Source organism: Astatotilapia calliptera, chromosome 5, assembly GCF_964374335.1.
Source record: "Astatotilapia calliptera chromosome 5, fAstCal68.1, whole genome shotgun sequence".
NCBI lineage: Eukaryota > Metazoa > Chordata > Actinopteri > Cichliformes > Cichlidae > Astatotilapia > Astatotilapia calliptera.
This window is the reverse complement of record NC_137426.1, coordinates 11,378,166-11,401,277: the sequence shown is the minus strand read 5'-3', so window position 1 is coordinate 11,401,277 and position 23,112 is coordinate 11,378,166. Positions and strand designations below refer to the sequence as shown.

General features: G+C 39.8%; 2 protein-coding genes across 3 annotated transcripts; one reads left to right on the top strand and one right to left on the bottom strand.

Moving 5' to 3' along the window:
- Positions 1-1,980: 1,980 nt before the first annotated feature.
- LOC113022142 (transmembrane protein 263) lies at positions 1,981-7,227 on the bottom strand. Its single transcript, XM_026167233.2, has 3 exons — positions 6,893-7,227; positions 4,116-4,206; positions 1,981-3,291 (listed from the first exon to the last, which is right to left on the bottom strand). Exons 1-3 carry the CDS (start codon positions 6,899-6,901, stop codon positions 3,005-3,007), a joined length of 387 nt encoding a protein of 128 aa, XP_026023018.1. The 5' UTR covers positions 6,902-7,227; the 3' UTR covers positions 1,981-3,004.
- A 2,103-nt stretch (positions 7,228-9,330) lies between these two features.
- On the top strand, positions 9,331-21,752 carry rbbp5 (retinoblastoma binding protein 5). 2 transcript variants are annotated; one of them, XM_026167231.2, is made up of 14 exons: positions 9,331-9,489; positions 12,352-12,377; positions 12,555-12,727; positions 12,990-13,130; positions 13,299-13,461; positions 13,916-14,025; positions 14,228-14,347; positions 14,524-14,677; positions 14,808-14,879; positions 15,072-15,189; positions 16,769-16,838; positions 17,390-17,625; positions 17,729-17,806; positions 21,382-21,752. In XM_026167231.2, the coding sequence occupies exons 1-14, from the start codon at positions 9,471-9,473 to the stop codon at positions 21,432-21,434; spliced, it is 1,533 nt and encodes a 510-aa protein (XP_026023016.1). In that variant the 5' UTR covers positions 9,331-9,470; the 3' UTR covers positions 21,435-21,752. The 2 variants fall into 2 exon arrangements, with proteins under 2 accessions (XP_026023016.1, XP_026023015.2); XM_026167230.2 differs by having other exon boundaries at positions 17,729-17,980.
- The last annotated feature ends 1,360 nt before the right edge of the window (positions 21,753-23,112 follow it).

The following is a 23,112-nucleotide window of genomic DNA, read 5'->3' as shown; positions in this document are numbered from 1 at the left end:
AACAAAAACTTCATTTCTATAGTATTGTTTCCACTATCAGTTAATGAAATAAAATTTTTGAATAAAACAACAGAATTTTAACCATTTAAATATCATCTAAGACTTATCACAAGAAGCGCTGATTATTTATTAAGTTGTGTTATTAATTATTTAGATCTTTGAAGTAAGCATGCTCTTTCAGAAAACACTGACACACAGATGAAATACTCACCTGTGTTTCTGTCCTGTGTGTAAAGAAAATCTCATGCACTGACCTTCTGTTGAGCCACTTCACCTCTAATATGAGTTAAACTCGTGACTTAAACTTTAAGTCTTGCACTGGTAATAAACTGCAAATTAACCATGGATGTAAAAAAAAAAAAAAGATGGCTCTATGATCTGACTTATAACTTATTATTTCTATTTGATGGCTGAATTAAATGTTAAAAGTTTGCAGAATTAAGTTTGTCAGCCAGCAGTGCTATAAAATTACCTTTTGATTGTAAATAGTTCAGCGGGATTGAAATTCAGTGACTGTTCTGGCCACTGTAACAGAAATCCGGCTGACAGCTTCTTCCCTGAATAGCTCCTGCGCAGTTCTGGGGTGTCCTTTGGCTTGTTGTCCGGTTCAGGTAGGAAACTTTCTCCAGCCGAGCCATCACTTTGAGCGATAATTGACCGATTTGTGATCAAGATCTGTTTTACTAATTTGCCAGCATCGAAGCTCCTCAGACCATCACATTTCTCCTGCACGCGTGGCAGCTCAGCATCTCACATGTTTGTTTTTCGTCCAAACACCTGAAATTTAGTTATCTCTCCCTTTTTCTTCTCTGTCCAGTGTCTGCTCTCAAATTTTCCCTTTAATCAGCCACTTTATGATATGTATTCAATGTGTAGTTGAAGTCTTTACACTGAAAGGAACAATTAGGATGTGTATTTTATAGGTTATTACCTCCAAGAAGGTTGTGCTTTTGGTAGCGTTTGCATGCTTGAGTGTGTCATTCTCTATGTAAACCCAATAACTTGAAAACCTTCATGTTCAACAACAGTTTCAATGTTCGAGACAGCTAAAGATAAAACTGCGCTGTAAGTGGTCCACAGTGTAAAATTATTCTAACAACCCTGATCTAAAAGTTAAACCCATTGACTAAAGGATTACGTGAGTTGTGTATAATCTATACTTCCACACTTGGAGGGGAGACCTGCTCTGTGTTTTTCCTCTCCTTCCTTTGGAAACACCTCCTCCAGCTTTTCACCTGAAGTGCTCTTTTAAAGGCTGAGATGAGCCTGTGAATAACACATCTGTGCCAGAATTTAATCCAAACTTGAAAGGAAAATTCATAGAAAGCATTATTACCTCTGAAAGCATTCTTAGAATTTGCTTCCTTGGAGCTGCTATTGGTTCTGGGAAGCTTTGTGAACGCCGGGCCCGGACTTCTTCCTCTGTTGCACTGTGGCCTCCCACTTCTTTGTATTCTGGTCAGGACCAGTCTGGGCTGTTCTGTTAAAGTGAGTCATACACCCTGTTGTACTAATGTTTAATTTTTTCAAGATTTCCTGTTTGAATTATCTTCAATTATTTCAGTTTCCAATGACCTTAGGAATACCGTGAGAACAATTAAAGACTTTGGCTCAGTCTCTTCTGCAAAACAGATTATCTTACTAGTAAATCTGAGAATCAAAGTTAAATATTTTTAGAAGAAGAATACTCTGATGCATTCAAAAGTAAGATGGATTTGTCCATCTTGAGACTAAAATCAAGCCCACATTGGCTCCAGACACAAATTTACTGCCTCTTTAATCAGCAGAACATTTCTGGATATGAGACTTTCTGATGATGATTTAACACAGTAAAAAAAAAAAAAAAATCCCAGAGTAGAAATAGAGAAGTAATGGCGGCTCAAAATAGATGTTATGTTTTTGTGCTCTTCTTTGTAAGAACAGCAACGTTTCTGCGATGTCGAAGCAGCAGGACAGACTCCAGCCAGCATGTTAAACACGTTTGACCTTATGAACTACTTTATTGATTATACTGGAGAAAAAAAAAAAAAAAAAAAAAAACACATAAGACATTCACATAGTTCAGACCCATCAGCAAGAGCTTCCATTTGCTCCAGATGTTGCATTGAAATGCTTATATTTCAGATAAATGTTAATGAGCTTCACCTGCACTAAACAGTGATGACCTTCTATTAAAGGTGCGGTTTGACCAATCAGACATGAAGAAGCACTACTTTTCTTCTTACGCAACCATCAATGAATCACATGCTCAAAGTTTCCTTCTTTAAAAAGATCTGCTCCAGCATTTCACACTAACGTGGCTGTGGGAAAAAAAAGAAAAGAAAAAAAGCAGAGAGCAGTCTTGGTATGTTGTGACTGTATCCTCAGTGGTGCTTTACAGAGAAGTGTCTCTACATGCAGATTCAGGCGGATGGGGGAAAACAAAGCCTCAGGCTCTTCCAAGGAATTTAGGTCAGATGCTGCAAAAGCTCAAGACTGTCCTCTGAAGAGCGTTTCCAACGCTGAAACATTTTTCTCAACACGCACATTTCATGCCACACAGGCTTCAGTACAACTTCAATACCATTGCAAAATAAAGACTAAAAATCAGCATTTGAACTTGAAAACATTTCACCAAATGTCTGTAAAGATTGGAAAGAGTGAAGAGCAGAAAGGGGACTGGAACAGCCTCAGTCTGGATTGTAAACAGATAAAAATATTTATCATGAAGTCCACCACGTGCCGGTGTACATGCAGTCCGCCTGGAGCCACGAACAAAGCTCACTCCAGGACAGACGAGGATCATATGAAGCGATTTGGTGACTTTCTTGCTGGTAATTCAAGGATGTCATGATATCGTAGCGCTACTGAATCTATAGGTGCTGACGAGAGAACCGAGAAAGGCACTGTGGCGTCTGATTGGCAGAGAGAGATCAGCTGAGAGCCTCTCTGTTGGCTCAAGGTGGGGCAAGTCCATCAAACATTTTCATTTTCATCGTCATCATCTTCCTCCTTCTCCTCCTCTTCACTCGGCCTTGTCTTTCCTCTTGCCTGTGAACGGCACTTTACTGGCTACCGTCGAGCCGACGGTGGAGACGCCACCGGCCACAGCAGACACGCCGCCTTTCACCAGCCCCACCCCCATCGAGGGCACTGTGGTCACAGCGGACTTTGTGATCTCCAGGCTTTTGCCTCCAACCCAAGCCACTCCACCCACAGCGGCCCCAACGACGCCCTTGGTGACATTGAAGAGGCCACCGGTCACTCGCCACACCATGCCAGGAGGAGCTGCCGCGTGCTCTTTCCCAGAATCTGAAAATGATCACACAAACAACTTGATGATTTTGAGATTGTTTTCATTAATTAAAGTTATCAGTTTGGCGATCATGTGGTCACAATTAGCCGAACTGCCAAATTTTTTATAAGACATTGGATGAAACACTAAAAATGTGTTTACGAAAGCAGAGAAGAGGATCACCGAAGTCCTGCTGGCAGATCTGAGAGGTGGTATTTAAAGGGAAAGTTTAGCAAAATCTTTCACCACATGGAGGCAGCACATGACGGCGCCTCTTAAAAACCATGCTGGACAGAGCAGCTCGCTTTCTGTTGATGGCTTTACAGACAGTTTTTCAGCTATTTGGTCATAAACCAAAACATCCAACTAGTTAAATAAAGAGAAAATATTTTGCTTGTCAATCCAGCAGATGTTTACCAAATTCACTAGTTATCTGGTTGTGTTTTTCTGACTTCAATTCATCTACGATCTTTGATATTTTATAGTAGCTGTAGCGCTGTGTGATTAACAAACAGCTGATTTGAACTCTTGGTATTATTATTAACATTATTGGTGTTTTAAAAGGAGTACACCTGGGATTGCTCGGAAAGTCCCATGTGCCTTTCTTAACAACAGTAACGCCGAGTGGAAGCAGCAGTAGGCGACTGAACTGGTGCAAAGTGTCTCAGTGTTGGGACACAAATAGCCAGCTGGAGCTGGAGCCGCCCTTACACAAACAACTGTATTGTCCCTGATGAACCAACAGTTTCTGAAATAGCAGCAGGCAACATGTAAGCACGGATTGCACCATATTCCCCGATGATATTCCAGCGTTCCAGACACCGGGGAGCTCTGCGCTTACCCTCTGCAGACTGGCTGTTGGTGGATTCGGCTTCGTCGAATTCAGCCATGCTGGTCCCAGGCTGGGGCTCCACATTAACACTGTTTACATTCTGAAAAACACAAGAAAAAGCCAGGCTTGTCTTTACTCTGAGCTTCACAGTGCTCCTCAGACTGAGCCGTACAGATCACCTGCTCGGGCAGCTCCGCATGACTCGCAGTGGAGTCCTTATTTATCTAATACTCGGCCTGCTCCGATTGATATAAGCAAACTTTCCTCTGATTGGCTGTCGCTCAAAAACAGAAGTCAGACAGCTCTACTCCTGCATCTGTATGATGTAATTCAGATCCAAGGGTAGAAAAAAACAGACTGAGTGTTTAGTGCAGTCTGAAATCAAAGCTTTTAGCTCACAGGGATTACTTACATATTCTGACCTCAGTGTTTTAAACTTTGGTCATGAGCACAGCATAATACTTCTTGTGGGAGTGTGACTAATATAAGCTCATAACACTGAACTGTCACATTTGCAACATGCCCACTGATTCTTTTAGGCCACTTTTATTCAGTTTGCCTCTTTGTACTTACACAACAAAAAGAGGGACACTGAATTTTAAATACATCAGGTTATTGGTCATATTTTGTGTTCCTCAGTGCGATAAATCAGTTGTGTGTGGCTCTGTGGGAGCTTTACAAAGCCTGAGACATAAACCTGCAGCTATTGTTGATATTTTTTCATAACAATAACAAAAAACAAAACAAAAAAAAAAAACACTGGTTAAAAAAAGACACCTATTAAATTTACTTCAGTTTTATTATTACATCACAAGAGCGCGATAACAGTCGCCTTGAGACACTTTATAGGTTCAAGTTTCTCTATTTTCACTCATCATGAAGAAACATGACAGAACAAGATGAAGTACTCATGTCTCTTAGATCATGACTGTTGGAATAAGTAACGTCTAATTAAAATAAAAGTTACATAAAAGTAAAAACATATATATGCATATAAATGTAATTAAAAAAATAAAAGTATTGAGATAAATAAAAACATATAACAAAAAAAATTACCCGTCAAAATGGACCTTTTATAAAAATTTGTGTAAGCAAATATGAAATACTCAACGATCCTCTAAGAGCAAGCAGGTTGTGACAGCTGTGGGGGGAAAAAACTCCCTTTAAACAGGAAGAAACCATGACCACCTGCCAGGACCGGCTGAGGGGAGATGAAATTCAGCTTTTCAATACACCTGTGGTGTTTTCCTGAGGGTACTGCTATCCAGTTACATTAATGAAATCATAAGGATCAAGTTTTTCTGGAGCTTGACCCAGTCTAAGAGCTACAGACATGTTTTCTGAAATCTGTCCTTCAGTTTTATGTTCACAAACTTTATCTGTAACTCTAAATCACTGGACAATTAATTTAACATCTAAGAATTTTGAGTTTCTTTTAGGAAACAAAAATTTATTTTGTGGACGAAAACGTTTCCAAATGCAAGGAATTATTCTGGCTCTGGTACTGAGGGTTTTTCCTGCCTTGTCATTTTGTGGTGGGTGACTCCACAATGAATGTGTGTTATGCAGTTGTTAAAGATTTCTATGTATTTTACTGCCCTTTCTGTACATTTCATTTTATGTATATTAAGCCTGAAAGAATTAAACCTTGACTACAGAATTTTTTTTACTATTATTCAGATGATTTTTCTGTGGGGTTAGGCTAGATTCTCTCTGAGGGGTGCTTAGATAATGCTGATGCTGATTTCTGTCTGAATAAGTGAAGTTTAGGAGAAGAAAAACGAATCCCTTATTGTGTCCTAAATGTAAAACAGACTGGAAGCCTTGCTCACAGGAATTCAGTAAGAGTGTGGATGGTCATGTTTAACCTTCCAGCTGATTACTCTGCAAAACACAGATTCAGTTTCTAATCAGTTTAAACAAAGAAATAAACTTTTATTCTGTGCGTTCTTAGATGAATATCAGATGAAACAGCATCTGGCCAACTGGCTCAGAGTCATGCTCCAACATGTAATTATCTGCTATACTCGGAGCTATCTAAACCTCATGCTATGAAGAGCTGCGTCTTTTTGTGTGTGCACATATTCTTGAGTTTAAATTTGCTCCTAACACTGAACACTGTGTTCCTCTCTCTTCTGATGGTGAGACACTGATACAAGCTTGTGCTTTATGTATGAGAAACACTTAACCAGTGACACCAACACTGACCAGGAGCACTTGATCCAGCTGATAGTGGACATGTGTCACTGTGGTGTTAACGTCTTTACACAACGACTCCTTCTGCACAGTGGTGAATAGTGCATCTAATCCAGCACTCTTTCATAATAAAATTAGACTTCACTCCACCCCCCTGCTCTTCTGTTTTTACCCTCTTGTGCACCACACAGTTTGTTTAAAGTGAATGCTACTATTTTAATATGCGTTTTTGATTAATGTGCCCTCTGCTCGGTCTGTAAAACCAAATCCAGTGCGCTTTTTTTTTTTTAAACTGACTTGACATGTGGCAGTAGTGGAGCAGATCTTGGGTAACATTTGCAGGAAGCCGTGACGCCTCTTTTTAAAGCTACTGAAGAAAAAACGACACGTTTATCCTGGAACTCAGGCTGCTGAGGAAAAAAATATCTTATTACAATAGTTAAGTTCCACATCGTCACTAACGGAGCCCCAACCAGCTTCCATCCGGTTAAGCTGCCCAACTCAAACGCATTTTGTTCAACCACTTACTCTCCCCCCCCTCTTTTTTCAAACACGTTTGTACATTAATAAGGATACTGGTGACTTCTTACCTTCACCATTGTTCCCAGTGCTTCTCCACGAACACACCTGACAGAGAAACTTGAGAATCTAGCAGCGTTCTTTTCCTCTCCTGCTGTTTTTTATCTTTTAATTTAATTAGTTTTTCTCAGCTTGTGCGTGAAAGCTGCTGCTCTCACTGTTGATTGCCTCTTCTTCTTCTCTTTCTTCTTCCTCTGGGTTTTCAAGCCTTTACCGCATCAGTGTGCAGCTTTCCACTTTCTCCTGGCGCACACAGTTACAGGTAGCGCTGCACAGCTCTCTTTTCACCCTGCTGGTTCTGCCGACGTGGCGCCTTCGCCACAAAAACAGTCAAACCACACACAGCAGCCCGCTGGACCGCCCTTGCAGACCTTCAAAATAAAAGCTTGCACTAATTTTATTGGCGGAGCAGGCCAATGGTGAGCAGGTGTCCCCACTTTTACACTTCTTTCTCATTTTTCTTCTTCTTCTGACTGCTCTCTTTGGGTACCATCTGCCTTCTTCTAACGCTACCTCTAGCACCCTCCTCTTCTCCTATCTGAGTGTCCTCCTTCACTACATGCACGAACCTCCTCTGTGGTCTTCCTGCCTGCTCTCCATTTTCAGCATCCTTTGTCCAGTATGTCCAGTATATGCACATGTCCACACCATCTCAGCCTTGTCTCACAAACTTTGCCCCCAAACTGCTCTACCTGAGCTGTCTCTCTGATGTACTCGTTTTAATCCTGTCCATCCAGGCCACTCTCATTGATGAAATTATTTGTTCAGCTTTCTGAAACTCAGCACTCTAAGACAGACAGCCTGGCTTTCATTATGGGTCTCCTGCAGGTTAACACGTCTCTGTATTTTGCCTCCTATCCTACACACAAGAAGAAAAGTGCACGTCCCGAGCTATACTGAGATTTGGAATACCAAAAAAAAAAAAAAAATGCCACAAAGGAATCGCAGTAACAATAAAGTCTGAAAAACTTCCACTAACTAGGTGAAATTCGTAGAAGGGGATTGTGAGATGTTTCCCCCCAGTTTAGGTCAGTTGTTCGTTAATTTATAGAAACTTGTATCCCGTAAAGCTCCGACCTTTTCAATAATGTAAAATGTAATGTTTAAAGATCTTAATGTCAACATTTTATCCACCCCTGGCTGGTGTTGGGTTCTTTTAAAGTTTGGGCCTTTATTGTGAAAACCGGAAGTCACATTGGACTGCTGTTTCGGGCTCAGCTCCGGATCCAGCTCCGGATCCAGCATCAACAACTCTGCTGGTTGTTTGTGTTTCTGTGTAATGCCTCTGTGCGGCTAATGTGGATTTTATGTAGATTCAAAGGAAAACTCACATGTAAACTGACAGAACAGTTCACGTGCAGGATTGTAGATGGTCACATGGTCAAGTGAAGGCATAAAAAGGTGCTACAGATATCAAGGGTCAGGTGCTACATAGTGATGTTGACACCAGCCTTTATTTACTGAAAACAGAATAAAAAAAAAAGTCAAAAATATTTTCAAAATAAATTACACAGTCACGGGCGTATCCAGAGGTTTGGCATTGGGTGGCACCTGCTCATTATGGGTAGGGGTTGTACACATAAACAAGCCAGAGGATTGGTTAGTTTTCAGTTTAATAATATGATGCTTTAAATATACATTTTTATATCATAATAATCAAAATGTTATTTTTAGTGTAACAGAATAAAGGCAAACATGCATTCAGAAAACTAAATAATGTTATTTAGGACACCAAAACAATATTTCTACAATATAAAAAATGTAAAAGATGTGGCAACAGATATGGAAGATTTTTCTTTAATATAGCCGACAAATTGGTTTATTGTTTATGACCCGTGTGAGGGATATCAAGTGTGGAACAGTCTGTCTAAAGACGTGGAAAATATTGGCGAGTTGAATTAAAACCACAGCAGGAACATGGAAGTAGGGAACTTTAGACATTTTAATAAACGATAATGGTATATTAGATGTATTTGCACCAAGTAAGCAGTAAAAAATATGCCTAAATTGAGGATATCAACCCCCGGAAAATTAAGAAGAATAAGAAACAAAAATTAAATTTTAACTGATAACTAAGAAAGGAGAAGAAAAAGTAGTTTGGGGTTCATTGGCAGGAGTAAAACAGGAGAACTGAATATCAAAGCATTAAAACTCAGCCCAGCAGTTTTTCTGCCAGTCACACCTCCATGGATGATTATTTTACCTGGCACTTATGTGACATATACACATATATACAGTCGTGTGAAAAATAAAGGTTTGACAGGGAACTATGCAGTTCTGTGAAAAACCAATACAACAGCTGTAGAACAACTTTTAGCGACAACAAATTCAAGTTGTTGTGGAGGAATTTGGGGCAACTCTTCTTACCGGGCCGGAAGTGGATATATAGGAAGGAATATAGGAAGTGGAAAAACGGACGGTTGTATTTTGCTCAGGCACATCTCAGATGGCATTGTTTGGGGTCCTAGCTAGAGGCTCGGCGCCAGTCTCCCCGGCAGTCGCAGCAGAAGTAAATACGAGCAAAAGTCAGAAAAAAACTGTCAGAGGAATCGGGGTGTTTAGGGACTTTGGACCTTCAGGCGTCCAGCAATGAATCTGGAACTGCTCGGTAATGAATTAAGGATGAATATCTATTTTCTGTACACGTTACTGTTCGTACGGCGCTGTTGCTTTGTACCTATTATGGTTAGCATTGTAAGTTAGCCTAGCATGTTAACAGCAGTCGATACGAGTGCTTGTTAAAATCTCACAACTAATTAGAAACACGCTGTTAAGGTCTCCTAAAAAGCATATTACAATAGTGCTTAATATATGAGATCATAAATATGTAGACGTAAAAAGCTGGAAGCAGTAGACGTAGTAGGTGGCTAATGCTAGCTTCACATAGTGTGTTTGAATTAAATAGGTCTTCCTTTTTTTTATTTTAGACTACAGTTGTTTCGATTTGTTTTTTTTGGTGTTTTTTCTTGCAGTTTCCTCGCATATTAAGTCGACATCGGACTTTTACTTGCTGGCTTTTTTCCGTTAAAAAACAAAACAAAACAAAAACTGATGCACAGCTTGTCTCAGTGACAACGAGTACTGTCAACATTTTGGGGGGAAAACATATTCACCAAGAAATTACATTAACTTGACTATAAGGATATTTTACAAATATAAAAACAGGTTTAAGCTGCCATTCATTCAATTTTAACTGTTTTCGATTTACAGTACGGTGTAAAAGTATCGATGCAGCCGTCAGTCCTTTATAATTTGCTTCCAATGAATAAGACCTTGTTGTGTTTTTAAAGTGGTCCTGAGCAACACTTCTCCAAGCTGTATGAAGTTTTTCTCTGGATACTGGTTGCTTGTCCACTCATTTTCATTTCAGTTCTAACTCACTTTACTTTCAGGCTTTTGCAAAAATACATTTATTGTTCCCATTTCTTTAGTTGAATTTACAGAAAATACAAATGTTAGCACAAGTTACTAAAAATACCATACATTTATGTTTGTCTGTTTGTTTTTTGCACCAACAAGGTACATTTGCAATAATGGATTTTTATAACCCATATTTTGGCATGGTGTACAGTGTGTCAATAAAAAAAATTCAGGAATCTGGACAAGTAGAGGGCCTTAAAAAAATGAACCCTCATCTACGATAGATTAACAGCATCTGAAAGTTATGTCCATAAGCAATAGGGAAAAATCCACCAAGACCTGACATAGGACCTCAGAGATGCACCTGGTACTTCAGTTGATCAGTTTTCTGTCGACTGAAGTCTTATCAGAAATGGTCTTAGTGCATAGGTGGCTGCCAAGAAACCATTCTTAAGCAGGGAGAAAAGGCTGCTGTGTGCTAAGAACTGGACTGAAAATTGGTGACAATGGGCCTTATGGAGTGATGAATCTAAATATACATTATATTCAAATCATCATAAATATATATGGTGGAGGAAAAATAAGGGAGCTACAATGGTAAATGTCTACAGCTATCTGTAAAATATGGTGGAAGCTCCATCATGGTTTAGGCCTGAATTGCAGCTAGAGGTGTTATGGAGCATGTCAAATCATGGAATTATGAACGCAAACAAGTACCATCAGATTTTGGTTAACCGTGCAATATTATCGGCGTACCATTGGATTAGCAATGACTTCATTTTCAGCATAATTCCAAGAACCCCTCCAATACGGTAGAAGCACACCTGGATAGAAGAGCACTAGAGGTGGGAATCACCATACATCCCACGATACGATATTATCACAATATTTAACGCACGATACGATATTATTGCAATTTTTTAAAATATTTTGCGATATTCAGATTCTGTACATAAAGGTAAACTTTATCAATATTCATTTAATCTAATATCAAAGTCTCACACTCAGTCTTTCTCTCATTTCAGTCAGTTTTATTGTTGACAAACTGAACGGTTTGTGTTACAGTCTAGTCCAACTTAACTGAATGCAACCATCTGGTACAATTATAGCTATTCTGAACTATGGAATTTGTGAAAACTATGCAGCCCCTTCAGCAACTGAAGAATTTGAAAGTAAATTAAAACAAAATATAATTTTACATTAAATAAAAAAAGTTTTAAACTTAATTAAAATAAAACATGTCTTAAATTAATATAAGCAAACTGTCATGTTTATTGCTGCAATAAAAAAAGTTAAACACATTTGGACAGTGAAGGAATGTCAGGATTCTTGCTCAGAAAAAGGATCAACATGCTCTGAAGTCAGAGTTCCAGTCCACAAAAACTTTTTTTGTAACAAAATATCGATTTCTGCTGTCCCTGTATCGATACATTACTAGCATAGTATGAAATAAGAATAGTATGAACTTGTAACTGTACTATGTTTTAGTACATAGTACACGTCTTTCTTGTCCTAGGCAGTTGTAATGAAGTCTACATAATAAAGTTTTGGGGTTAGGTGTGGTTTGGTGAGAGAGAGAGAGAAAAGCGAAATTGATATATTAAAAAATAATAAATAATAGAATAACCACTCTCATTATTGGCTTTGTCTGCTATAAGCTTCACAGAAAGTGTGTAATGTGTTCAAGGGCTGCTTAGGATAATTAGCAGGATCTCTATTCTAGTTCCTGTTTAAAAACTAAGCAGTGAAATGAAGGGGTTTTTCTCTGATTTGCAAAAAAAGAAAAGGAAGCAGGGTGTGCAAATCATTTGACTCCAATAATAATTTAATCCTTAAAACATTTATACGAAGAAATTTGGATCTATAGGACCTTCCTCGGGCCTTACTGGTAGCCATGTGGTGTGCAAGTCTTTCTTAGTTTTTTTTGTAACTGTATTTAATTCAATATATATAAATCAATTTAATATGTATTTAATATAATGTACTTAATATTTAATGTTACTTTATTTGACTGACTGTGACTCTATGAGAATTAAATAATGACTAGTAAAAGTTTCTGCTCCAGCTGCCACGTCATTGTTATTAATCTCTCTTTCTGTTCTTCTCTCAGAATCGTTTGGGCAGAACTATCCAGAGGTAAGCCACCAGTTTTTAATACACACAAGCCAATTTTGTTTTTTGCTCTGAAAATCATTGAAACAGCTATATGAGTGTAATTGAATCTTCTAATTTTGAGTGCAGTCAAATTTAAAGCCTTATGTATAGACTTAAGATTTTTTTGCTATTGTTTGTTAATGTCTGTTTTGATGACAGGAGGCAGATGGCACTCTGGACTGTATCAGCATGGCCCTCACGTGCACCTTCAACCGCTGGGGAACCCTGCTGGCTGTGGGCTGCAACGACGGTCGCATCGTCATCTGGGACTTCCTCACACGAGGGATAGCCAAAATCATCAGCGCACACATCCACCCAGTCTGCTCTTTATGGTGAGAACATGTTGTTTGTTCGTTTGAGTGGATACAAGTGAGGGAACCACTTTCAGTTTTAAACTCAACATTTCCTGCATTCTGATGAATTTTTATGAATTTGTGGCTTTCTGATGGGGGTAATATCTTTATTTCTGGAAAGGCAAGCAAAAAGGTGAAAAGCGGGCTTTAAGTGAGGTTAAGAGTTATAATTTCTGCTGTTTGAAGTGACCGTTTTAGTCACTGTTAAAGAATTCCTCATGGTTTGTTTACATATGTGCAGCTGGAGTAGAGACGGCCACAAGCTGGTGAGTGCCTCTACAGACAATATCGTCTCCCAGTGGGATGTCCTCACGGGGGACTGTGACCAGAGGTTCCGCTTCCCCTCACCAATCCTGAAGCTTCAGTACCACCCCAGAGACATGTGAGTGACCTGATCATGTCATTCTGTACACATTACCAGAGTTGTGTAGTTTGAGGTTTGGCTGTGGGTCAGATTTAAAGAGCAGTGATGCTGATTATGGGCTTTGTCCAGTGTAATCAGTCTTCAGGGTAATGATTCTATGCTAAGAAGAAGTGATGTATGTTTTAGGGACAAGGTGCTGGTGTGTCCCATGAAGTCAGCGCCAGTCCTGCTGACGCTGTCAGATTCCAAACACGTTGTCCTGCCTGTGGATGATGACTCAGACCTCAACGTGGTGGCAGCCTTCGACAGGCGAGGTGAATACATCTACACTGGCAATGCCAAAGGAAAGGTAAGCTTCAATGTCACTTTAGTCACTGTATGTTTCATTCACATCAGTGCTTTCCACACGCACTGCTGAACGTCTGTTTGTTTTTGTTTTGTTTGTTGGCATTACTCAGCTCTAACATTCTGATGGGGCATTAAACAGTCTCAAACCTCCTCCTAAAGCTTTATTTATAGTACTTCATTGATCTCCGCCAGATTGAGTGATGCCATTGTTTGCGTCTCCTAACCTCATTGTCACATCATTTTCTGGAGTTCATGTATGAAAACAGCTCTATTAAATTCTGATATAACACTTACACTGTTGCGGTGTATATGATGGGCGAAATCACATCTGAACTGATAAAATAATGAGTGAATACTGAGCTATTTGCACATTTTCACCATTTATATTTCATACTCAAAGCACTTGTCATCCCATGTTTCTGATGATTTTCTTCTCCCTCTATCTGCTGTTACAGATCCTGGTGTTGAACACAAACACTCAGGAATTGGTGGCTTCATTCAGAGTCACAACAGGCACCAGCAACACCACAGCCATCAAGTCCATCGAATTTGCACGAAAGGGCAGGTGAGTGGTAGCAGGAGGGCTTTCTGTATGTAACCTGGAGTGATGAACACAGTCTAGAGATCACAATCAAGACAATTTGTTCCAGTTAATTTTTGGTTTTCAGTCTTATTCACTTATATTCTGCATTCTGTGGGCTTTATCCTTCTTGTTAATGCTGAGCTTTTCTCTCTCTCTTTGTACATGTGTCCTGTTTGTTATGCAGTTGCTTCCTAATAAACACAGCAGACCGGATCATCAGGGTGTATGACGGCAGAGAGATCCTGACCTGTGGCCGGGACGGTGAGCCTGAACCTATGCAGAAACTTCAGGACTTGGTAAACAGGTACATCTATGGAGATACATTTTTGGAATAAAAGTCATGCCTGTTTAAGGAGTGAATGAGCCGGAATAGTTTTGCAGAGGAAACTGCAGTGGTTGATCTGACATGCATTCTTTTGGTATGCCAAATGTTTGTGTGGAATTAAAAGGTCTTTCAAATACTGTCGGTAATTTGTTCAGGACTCCATGGAAGCGATGCTGTTTCTCAGGGGATGGTGAGTACATTGTGGCTGGTTCAGCAAGGCAGCATGCCCTCTACATCTGGGAGAAAAGCATCGGGAACCTGGTGAAGATCCTGCATGGAACCAGAGGAGAGCTGCTCCTGGATGTCGCTGTAAGTGCTCTCAACACTGTGCATGAAGGTTAAAACACTCAGTTATGTTGGTCTATTTTCAGTTACATTGAGACATCACATATTTTAAAATGACCTTTTTAAAACAAATCTTACCTTTGACCTCTTTCAGTGGCATCCGGTCCGTCCCATCATTGCCTCCATCTCTAGTGGAGTGGTGTCCATCTGGGCTCAGAACCAAGTCGTAAGTGGACAATGAGCATGAAAGCTGAATGAGCATGAATGAACAGCGTTAATCTCAAGTGTTTTTCCTCTTATGTTTGTTATACCTAGCTTTAAATATTCAGATCCACGGCAGATATTTAAGCTGTGGTAATTTAAGCTTTAATGACTTAACTTGGTGCCATTATTGTGTGAATGTTTTGCTTGCCTGCAGGAAAACTGGAGTGCTTTTGCTCCAGACTTTAAAGAGCTGGATGAGAACGTGGAGTACGAGGAGCGAGAGTCGGAATTCGACATTGAGGACGAAGACAAGAGCGAACCCGAGCAGACAGGTAAGTAACAGGTGCAGCTTACATATGGCCTCACATACTGTGCAATTATTAATTTGTGTAGTTATGACTTCCTTTAGTTTTGTTTATTTAATTCTTAATTAGGGCAGGGCAATATGACCAAAAATATTTATCACAATATATATTTGAAAATTTGTGATAACGATATAACTGACGATATAATTGATTCAAGACAAAACACTTTACAACTCCAGAACTTTATTATTGCAAAAAAAACCCATCAATTTATTTTCACTTAAACAAGCAGCTGTTTTTTTTATGTGCATTCAAACTATATAAAAATTTAACAGTGGAAATGCAAATTCCTTGTTGACAGTTTAACCAAAAGACATTTCCAGTGGAAATGGGCCGACACATCCTGAACATAACCACGTATAATATCCACAAAACTTAAAAAGAGGTGTTTTGCAACATGAAACTGCAGTAAAAAAGAGTCAGATAAGTCTAACTTTACTTAACTCATTCTTTTTGCTACCGTTGATTCATTAATGCTGAATTCTCTCACAGCTGCTCTATTCCCATGTTCTACTGCATGACTTGAGTTTAAAATCCGCTTCATACGCACGTCTCTTAACAAGTGCCATTTTGGAGTCCTTATACACACACAATACGGTAATATTATGTTGAAGCACAGTACGTATCACTCCGCGAGGCTCCTGACTACAGTAGCCGCAATGCTCTGACAATCCATCAAGCGCTGCGGCTTCGTAGCTTACAAAAGTCGTACTGAAACACTTTTTGACAGATTTTTGAGCGCCGGACAAAAACCAAACCAGTTCCACACCACTGAAGTTGCACCATTTTTACAAACCAATTCTGGTTCATCTGTTTCGTTCAACGATCCGCTTTTGCCCTTCTCATTTTCCGTTGCTATCATGCTTTTTCCGGCATGTGTGTATGAAAACAAAGGCACTGCGCATGCGTGTTTTACCCTTATTCTATCGCGATATTTCATTTTCATATCATTGGCTAACATTATACCGGTATTATCATGAACGGTATGATATGGCCCAACCCTATTCTTAATTATTAAATGACTTCTGTTTTAAAGCTCTTTTTGTAACATCTTCGCTGATCCCGCAGTGGCTTTTTTGAAGTACAAGAAGTGTTTATTTGCATGTAATTTAATATGGAACAGCAGAAGAGTAGTTTATATTTGTTCCTACTTCTTGCTGAATACAGATTAGAGGGTGCGTCTTTAATATGCAGTGGAAAAGTGAGTCAAGTCTACTCAAATATCAGGCTATTGGGGTGTATATACAGTATATTCCAGTGTGCTGTTGATTTTAATGCACAAAGAAAACAGAGGCAGTACTTGGAGCTGTGAAAAAAGTAAGCAGATGACAGATTTTTGGTGAAAAGGCTGCAAATAAACTAGATTAAAATTGTCTAAAAAAACATTTTGCTTTCTATACGGCTAGATTAATTTACAGTCTTACTCCAAAAATTTTTTTTTTCAGATGCTCTATAGCCACAACAGTGATGGCAGCTTTTCCGCATGAGATCCATACAATTAAACATTGCATCATAATGCAGAGATGAACTTGTGTCCACATTACAGGTGCAGACGCTGCAGAAGATGAAGAGGTGGATGTGACCACTGTTGATCCCATAGCTGCTTTTTGTAGCAGGTGAGAGCGCTAACAAAGAGTAGAAAGAGATATCATATTTACAAAATCCAAAATTGCCCAATCAAATTGTAAATACCTATTAATAACTGGTAAAAAGGAGGCCTTCCTTCCAACTGTCATGAACGACTTGCTCCTCTTTATAATTTTGAAGGATCTTACCTTACAATGTAAAGTACCTTGGAACAACCGTTGTTTGAAATTAGCGTTGTATTAATGAAATTGATCTGAATGTGAGTGGAAATGAAAATCTTTGTGGTTTCGTCAAATCTTCCAGGCGACCCTTATCTCATCCTTTAACTCATCCAAAACATTTAGTCTTAAGGGTTATGTTTTAACTCACCTCCATGTTTTAAATGTAACATTAAAACTGGTTTAATCATCAATCCTTTAGCTTATAAATCAGGACGACTAGAACCTCTCAAAACTCTATTTTAGCCATCTGGAATGCCTTAAAAGATCCTGCAGGTCTCTAACACACCAGGAAGATGATTATTGTTATAAATGTAAGTTTAAAAAAAGTGAAAAGTCTTATCTGTGTTTGTGTTATTTAGTGATGAGGAGCTGGAGGACCACAAGGCCCTGCTGTACCTGCCCATCGCCCCCGAGGTTGAAGATCCAGAGGAAAACCCGTTCGGTCCCCCGCCAGACGCTTCAGTTCAATCTGGAGCTCCAGAGGACACATTGACTGGTGGTGATAAGAAGCAGCGCCAGCCTTCATCTGAAGGCGGTCCAGCCAAGAAAAAAGCTCGGACCACCACCATTGAACTGCAGGGGGTGCCCAGTGATGGTGAGAGAGAGGAGATAAATTGTTGGTGGTTAAAGTTACAAAAAGAAAATTTCACTTCTTTTCAAGAAGTTATAAAATGGCCTTTTGTCTTCGCTCTCCTCAGAGGTACACCCCTTACTGGGTGTAAAAGGGGACGGCAAGTCAAAGAAGAAGACAGCAGGCCGGCCCAAAGGCTCCAAAGGTAAAGACAAAGACTTCCCCTTCAGGCCGAAGCCCTACAAGGGTGATCGGCCCTCCTTTCCTGTGGTGCCCGATGCCCTGGGCAGCTCTGGCCTGGGAGGAGTAGGAGGAATAGGAGGAGGAGGAATAGGAGGAGGAGGGCTGAAGGGCAGAGCAGAGGGGGGCCAGGCCACAGGTAAGCATGCTACCACCCATGATGATGATGATGATGCTGCTGCTGCTGCTGCCGCCTCTGAGTCTGGGAGCTGTTAGCCCTGCTAGTCTGACTGATGCCCTACCAGCCTGGCCTGTCTTCAAAGCACCCCCACCCGTACCCCTGTACTGCTTCCACCCCTCCAACCCCAACCACACAGCTCACTAACAGAGACCCACCTGTTATAAAGCCACAGTCTGGAGGTTAGAACATGTGCTCATACCTAACAGTCTTTTTAACATGAGATCCAATTCAGGCTGAAAAGATGACATCAGCATACTGTGATTACTCCATACACACCCATCTGTCATAAACACTGACAGACTTCGTCTACAGGAGAAGAACTGTCAGATTGAAAAATTTCCTAACTTTATCCTGAGATCCTAATAAAATTCACAACTTAAATTAAAAAAAAACAAACCCCAAACAAACAGATTTCTAAGAATTAGGATGATCTCTCCAGTTGTCTATTGTTGACCACAATCTAAAGACCCGTGAAGAGCAAATTTATCTGCAGACACAATAAACTAATGGATGCTTCGGCACATCATTTTTGGGAACTACATAACAAACGTCTCCAAACCTGTCCAGCAGGTGGCGGTACTGCACAAGTTAAATTGGATCCATGTGTTGGGAACATGGCCTTTTTGTAATGGGTGTATGTGTCCTTAAAGCAGTGAAACTATGGGGCAGAGAGCCACTGTAGGTGATGCAAGGAAGATTGATGAAAATAAAATAAGTGAGAATGAAGTGAATTTAATTTTAATTCTTTCATCTTATATTATTACCTTTTATTAATGAAAGATAAATAAGACTTTGTGGACGCTATTAGGTTGACCTCTAGTTCTGATTTACAAAATTTGAGGGCAGTGGGGCCTGAATTTTTCCAGTGCTTGAAGTAGTTTGAGAACCACTGCCTTAATGCATCATCTGTATTTGGCAAGGTATTTTTTTCTATGATGTTATAATTATTTAAGCTATAACACATTACCCGCGGTGTGCAAGACATTTCCCTTCAGTTTGTGAAGCGTTGCTGTGTTTGATAGATCACATGGTCAACTTTAAAACATATTGTTAGGTGCACTCATCTGCTTGTTTTCTCTTAAGGATTTTTTAGGGACCCCTCCACTGCAGGCATAGTCAACATTATGTTTGCTTGATCCTGACATCTTTGGCTTTTGTAATACATATCAAGTAAATTCATCAACACAGAGAAGTATTTTTAACATCACAGTTTTATTGCATTGTTTAGCTGCTCAGCCTAACTGCGGGGTCACTCTGGGCACAGCTGTCTTGCTTTCCAGCTGTCGGAGCTGATCGCACCCACTGAAGATAATGATTGTACAAAAATATTTCCTGGAAATGGCTCAGTGCTTCTCATTGCTTGAAACAGTTGTAAGGTCTGTTCAGCTTCATCAAGATGCACAGGGCAGGTTAGGAGGGCAGGAAGTCAGGCAGAGCAGGTGGCTTTTCAAAATAAAAGATGATGGATGCTGTTTGATGGATAGTTTAAAACTGCGTTGGAGATGCACACTGTGTCTAGTCCAGGGCTAAGTGAACAAATTCAAACAAACACAGTTTGTTTTTAACTAATTGAACAGGTCTGGTGAACAAAGAAGTCCCTGGATTATTCCTTTGTGCAGAGCCTGAACCTGTTATTTGTAACAAGTGTGGGCTTGTGTGTTTGTGGACTGAATAGTGTGGGAACAGCTACAATGACAGTATCTTAGAAATGACACACCTGGCTGGCCAAGTATGAATGCCAACCTTGAATTGACGTCATCACAGTGATAGAACCACTGCTGACATTTCCTCTAGCTTCTCTTTGGCCTAAAATGGGATCTTAGAGTTCAGCGTTTTGTTGTTTTTCAATAAATGAACAAAGTGGAAATCTGCTCCCAGAATTTCGTCAGGCTGTCATTGTAATTTCACTGCATTTCAGGTCAGAGAGCAGAGCTTTAATCAGCAGTTATAACAACTGAACTTAAACTGGAACACTGCTGTCGGGAACTTATCAAACAGCACATTGAAGTGGCTGCACGACAAGCGAGCATTAAATGATAAATACATTAGTTTTCTCATGGGAAACAACGACAGTGGCACACAAACTAAATACAGGAAAATGACCGAAACGTAATGCTGTGATCAGTCTTCCACAGATATTTGTTGACTGATTGTTGAGTTTTTCCCCACCTTTGTTATTCCTCCCCGACTGTGGCTTTTCACAGGTATAACCTCTGCTAACTGCAGCCTCGCTCAGACTAATCTGCCATCATTTAAATTTGTTGATGTTGGGCTGTGGTTGGCAGATGGGTGTTGACGTGCCCGTTGATGGGATGGGTGTAGCTTGTTTCCCTGTGGGCTAGCTGACAAGTCTACTTCCTGCTTGGCCTTTGACCCTCCTGCTCCCACTCCCGCCTCGCTCCTTGGGCTTTTCATGTTTGTCTGCAGTGTTGCTGCTCAGATCTTGAGGGTGTGAGTATGTCTGTGCGTGAGAGAGTGAAAGAGATACCAGATGACGGTATACATTTTTTTTTTTTTTTTGTATGAGTAGCAGGTGATGGCTGAGGTCCTGTGATTTACGCTGGTCTCTTTCCCCACATTTAGTGGTTTGTGACTTTAATCACATTCAACAGATTTTCTTTTTGATTTTTTTTAATTTAGCTTCCTTCTTTTTGCTTTCACTCTTACAGCCACTGAAACAGAACATTTCCTGAACAGATGTTACATGTCATATGATTAAAATCCTTGCACCCCTTCCAGGAAGCGTTAAAAAGTAGCCCTGGACCTGTGACAAATTAATTTGTGTGTGAAAACATTTCTCTTTAGAAGTGTTTCAGCAGTCATTACATGTTGTACATTGTGCTGAACTTATCCAAGGAAGTTCCACTCTTACAGGCCACACTACGTATATTTTCACAGGAGGAAGAGTGAATCCACCAGCCAGTGTGCATTTACTAGTTGTTTGAGAATTTGTATTAATTTAATCGTAGCCAGAACTTTTTTGTGTGTGTTTTACATCCATGCTTCTGGTTAATACTAAATCTAAACAAATATATGGTTTGTAGATGTGGGATATTTAAAATACTTAAAATTTTAGATGACCGAAATATCTGAAAATAATTAACTTGATTATTAAATATTAACCAGTAAATTACAATAAAACTAAACTAAACTAAAATTAAACAGGTGTTGCCACAGTCTTGCATCCTTCTTATCCAATTTTTTTTTTTAAAGTTTTCCTCCCTTCCTGACTCAACCCTCCCCCATTTATCTGGGCTGGTGGTCAGAAACAACTCACTCAGACACACACACACACATTACAAATGACGGGACAGTGATTAACCTTCGCGTAACTGACGGCAAGTTTTTTTCTTCTGCAGGGAGTCTGGTCACACCGTCGTACAAACAGCACGACATCGGAGGGATGGACTGATCCAGCTCTGTGTGTTTGTGGAGGAACATCAGCAGGCTCAAAAGAAAGAGACACAAATCCTGAAGTGGTGTACAGACTGTGAATGAGCAGCCTGTTTGGTGTGCAGACTGTTTTCTCCCCCAACCAGAGACCAGCGTCACAGGAAAACTCGTCAGCCCGGTTCTCTGACCGGACCCGTGAAGCGGCCGAGTTGTCACAGTAGAGGTCACACGTCCTCCGTAGGATTTCATCATGTATAGAACGTCTGTGTCCTAATAGTGTGTGCGTTGTCTTGCTTGTCGTTTTTATACGTATTAAAACATTCTGATTTATAAATAATGATTTGAACTTTGACTTTAATTTCAACTCTGAGCTTCTGGCTTGTTTTGAATAGCTCCTTACTGAGGATTGAAGGCTGAGGCAGATGAAGGTTTTCATGGGTGTCTGTTCAGTATCTGTCAGCCAATAACAAAAATTTTAGATGTACAAAACATGCCGACATGTTTGATGAACAGCCGGATCTGTGTTGCAACAGTCTAAGCAAAGATGATTCAGCTGATCCAGCTAAAAGACATGATCCCTCCATTGTTTCCTGGGTCCTCCCAGTAGGACATGGCCCAAACACCTTACCTAGAAGGTAAGCACTGTAGTCTTAAGCCATTCAATCTACGTGGGTTCATCCTGTGGGCCCACCACCTGTAGGATGAGCGGGAGGCATCTGGCACTTTGTGGATTGTGCGGCAGTTGAAAGTGGAGGTCCTCCTCAGCCCCTTAAACATTTCCTTCAATAAATTTTAAAGAGGAGATGATTTTACCAAGACAGTCACGTGTCCACTGGTAGATCACGGCCTTATGAAGGAGTTTCTTAACAATATAAAAGAAATAGTACTATTGTTCTCGTTCGAAGAAACTGGTTTATTTAAAATTGGCAGCAGTGAATGAAAACAGTACAAATAAAATTACATTTAAAGTCTAAAATAAACATTTCTCAGGTGGTGAGTCATCTGTGAAACACCCTGAACTGCACTACCTTGCTTGAAAGTGTTTGAGGATTAAAAACTTGCTGGCTTTACGGTAACACCTGTAACAGTTGATGCTGTGTTACATAAACTGTTGAATTGAATCACCGAAATAAAATGTTTTCAACTGAGCAGAAAAAGTAAATTTATGTGGAACTTGGTAAGAAAAAAATACTTTAATTTCTTTTATCCGTGTTGCTTTTTGTCAGTCGTTTAGAAAATTAGAAAATATCATAAATGAAAATTCTGTGCAGCATAATAAAAACCTGACACCTGTATCTGAAAATATGTAAAAAACAAACTAAAGACTTTTTTTTAAAATATGTGTGCAAATTCACACTCGTGACGATCAAAACTGGTGTGATTAGAGATCTTGTGTCTTTCCTGTCTGGATCTGGATTTATTTTTTTAAAATATTTTTTCCAGATGCACAATATTAATTCATATTGGTACCAAGAGTATACTTCTTTGTTTGATTTTACCATAACATGCGATGGTTATAATTCCTTCCTTCCTTCCTGGATTCAGATGCTCATTCACTGAAAAGGTAAATTACTTCTGAGGGATTACTTCTATATTTTCATTCTTGGGCTCTACTAAACTATCCTTGCATGATTCACAGTTTAAAATAATTCCTATTTTTCCTTAGGGCCTGGGTGCAGCCCTTCATTCCATATAAG

Bases quoted from the DNA above. Each gene is read 5' to 3' on its own strand.
- LOC113022142 (XM_026167233.2), bottom strand. The intron at 3,292-4,115 runs GTAAGCGCAGAG...GATCATTTTCAG, and splicing joins CAACAGCCAGTCTGCAGAGG to ATTCTGGGAAAGAGCACGCG.
- rbbp5 (XM_026167230.2), top strand. The intron at 14,026-14,227 runs GTGAGTGGTAGC...TTTGTTATGCAG, and splicing joins GAATTTGCACGAAAGGGCAG to TTGCTTCCTAATAAACACAG. The intron at 14,348-14,523 runs GTACATCTATGG...TAATTTGTTCAG, and splicing joins CTTCAGGACTTGGTAAACAG to GACTCCATGGAAGCGATGCT.